This window comes from Bacillus rossius, chromosome 3 (assembly GCF_032445375.1).
Source record: "Bacillus rossius redtenbacheri isolate Brsri chromosome 3, Brsri_v3, whole genome shotgun sequence".
NCBI lineage: Eukaryota > Metazoa > Arthropoda > Insecta > Phasmatodea > Bacillidae > Bacillus > Bacillus rossius.
In genome coordinates, this window is record NC_086332.1 from 5,039,953 (window position 1) to 5,042,420 (window position 2,468).

Below are 2,468 nucleotides of genomic sequence, written 5' to 3' on the forward strand. Positions count from 1 at the left end.
TTTTGTATCCCCGAAGATTGTCCATAGCCATTTTGGCTAAGACGTCAAGTTGATGCCAAATACCGGCATTGATATTAATTCTTGAGCACTAAAGGAAAACAGAAGGAAAAAAGGACCAGACACTTCCATAGTCACGGTGGTACTGTCGTGTCAAGCCATTCAGTGAAAACTGAGTTACCTAAAAATATGTACTTTTCTGTTACTTCCTCTTGCTTGTATATTTCCCCTCCTCGGAGCAGGACTGGCAGGAGGGGGAGGGTGTGGTACAATGCAGCGATATTGCCCTCCTAACTACCCGGCCTCCATAGAGCCGCTGCCTCCTGGCCAGACCATCACAGAGCTGCGTGATTGTGTCCGGCATGACTCCGGACACTGATACGTCCTTGCGTCGCTGCCCGCGGCGTGTACATGTGCGCTGCTCCCGGCCCGTGCTCCAGCGTGCTCCAGCGTGCTCCGGAGTGCTCCAGAGTGCTCCAGCGTGCTCCGGAGTGTTCCAACGTGTTCAAGCGTGCTCTAGCGTGCTCCGGAGGGCTCCAGAGTGCTCCAGAGTGCTCCAGTGTGCTCCAGAGTGCTCCAGAGTGCTCCAGCGTGCTCCAGCGTGCTCCAGCGTGCTCCGGAGTGCTCCAGAGTGCTCCAGCGTGCTCCGGAGTGCTCCAGAGTGCTCCAGCGTGCTCAGGAGTGCTCCAGTGTGCTCCAGAGTGCTCCAGCGTGCTCCGGAGTGTTCCAGCGTGTTCAAGCGTGCTCTAGCGTGCTCCGGAGTGCTCCAGCGTGCTCCAGAGTGCTCCAGCATGCTCTAGCGTGCTCCAGCGTGCTCCGGAGTGCTCCAGCGTGCTCCGGAGTGCTCCAGCGTGCTCCAGCGTGCTCCGGAGTGCTCCAGCGTGCTCCAGCGTGCTAACCGATTTGATTTCAGACGAGTCGAGCCTCTACCAGTACGCTTGTTTTAAAATATCACATGTGCACTAGTTATTTAAATGATTCATAAAGGGGGAATTTTGGATTGATACAGTTTCTTGGAGACACGCAATTGCAGTTTTGCACTGTTTGTCGTGAAAAATATTCAAGAATACAAAAAAATAAGTGAAAACTTAAAACTTTGTTTTTAAAATAATGTGTAATATGACATCATTTCTACGTCAAATGTACGCAAGAAAATCATTTTGGTATTATATCAATAAGATGTCAGCATGATATCATTTATCATTACATATTTTTTTTATTCACAACATATGTCAGTGGTATGTCAAAATTACGTAAAAATGCATTACCTAGGTATGACTTACCAGTGATGTCAGACCTAGGTCTTGTATTCAAGTGGTCAAATTAACTTCACTTACTGCTACTACAGCATGTCGGTGACGCGAACTCACAAGATTTTACCCATCCAAAAAAGATTCCAACACGCACATGATACAGTCGAGTATATACAATGTATTAGTGTATATATGCGTGTACATGTACACAGGCCGCTGCGCGTCACCAGTCTGGCGCAACACGTCACTAGCAAGTTTTGCCCTACCATAAGTTTTGCCCCTACCAAAAATTGCTCAATGCGGCTAAAACGTAATTAATAAAAAAATGTAAAAATATCGGTTGGTGAAAGAATTTTGTAGTCACTGACAAATAGTTTCGTGATCAGTACAGACACTGCCCAAGTCAAACTGCCCAACTTGTTAGCTGAAAAACGCCTGCCGATTACCAGTGACCAATGAAATGACGCTTCAGTACGTGCACATAGAGGCGTAGCTGTGGCATTTAATATCCAAGAAAGATTGCCAATCACACGTCATTTTTTATTCTCTGCTGGTGAAACTGGTGTTTGTTTTAAGGAAATGTCTGCGCCCGGCAGTCCATGACAATGAGAAAAAACCAAGTGGAAGACTGTGTGACCACATTTACGTTCACGAAGAACGCATTCCCATTGGCGCACACACATTCCACTGAGTGCGCTATCGTTCATTCCCTTTTTTTTCCAGTTCCTTCCCTGTACCTGTACTTTACTTAAATAATAATTTTTATTTAATTACATTTTCATTTATTCATTAACAATGTTATAATTTATACGTTTTTTATTTACACATAATATTGAATTTTAATAAATTGGTATTTTTAACTTTCATATTTATATAACTAATGTAAAGTTTCTTAGGTTATATTTTATATATTTATTTCTCAGTTATTATACATTTACAAATTATTACAATCGTCAAAATACCGCATGTGATTTGAAGTGACTAGATGCACTCACATACAAGCTTGCTTTCGTGAGTGCTAAATTTCCTTGTTAATTAATTGAATATTGTTAACAAAGTGTAAAAAAAAATGGGAAATAAATTATTATATCCTTCGCCTCACGTCCTGTCTCGCGGATTCTGTGGCGAGAGGAATGGGCTACCCGCGTGATGCCTATCCTGAGGGGTCACCAGACAGCGAGGAGTGTTTGGCAAGGGGATGTACGTTATTTCTTCAGC

The 2,468-nt window shown here is 44.0% G+C and overlaps 1 protein-coding gene across 1 annotated transcript; it reads left to right on the plus strand.

Moving 5' to 3' along the window:
• Positions 1 to 359: 359 nt before the first annotated feature.
• On the plus strand, positions 360 to 797 carry LOC134530007 (uncharacterized). The gene has a single exon (XM_063364533.1). It carries the CDS (start codon positions 360 to 362, stop codon positions 795 to 797), a length of 438 nt encoding a protein of 145 aa, XP_063220603.1.
• Positions 798 to 2,468: the final 1,671 nt, after the last annotated feature.

Excerpts from the sequence above, each read along its gene's own strand:
- LOC134530007 (XM_063364533.1), top strand. The coding sequence starts at position 360 with ATGACTCCGGACACTGATACGTCCTTGCGTCGCTGCCCGCGGCGTGTA.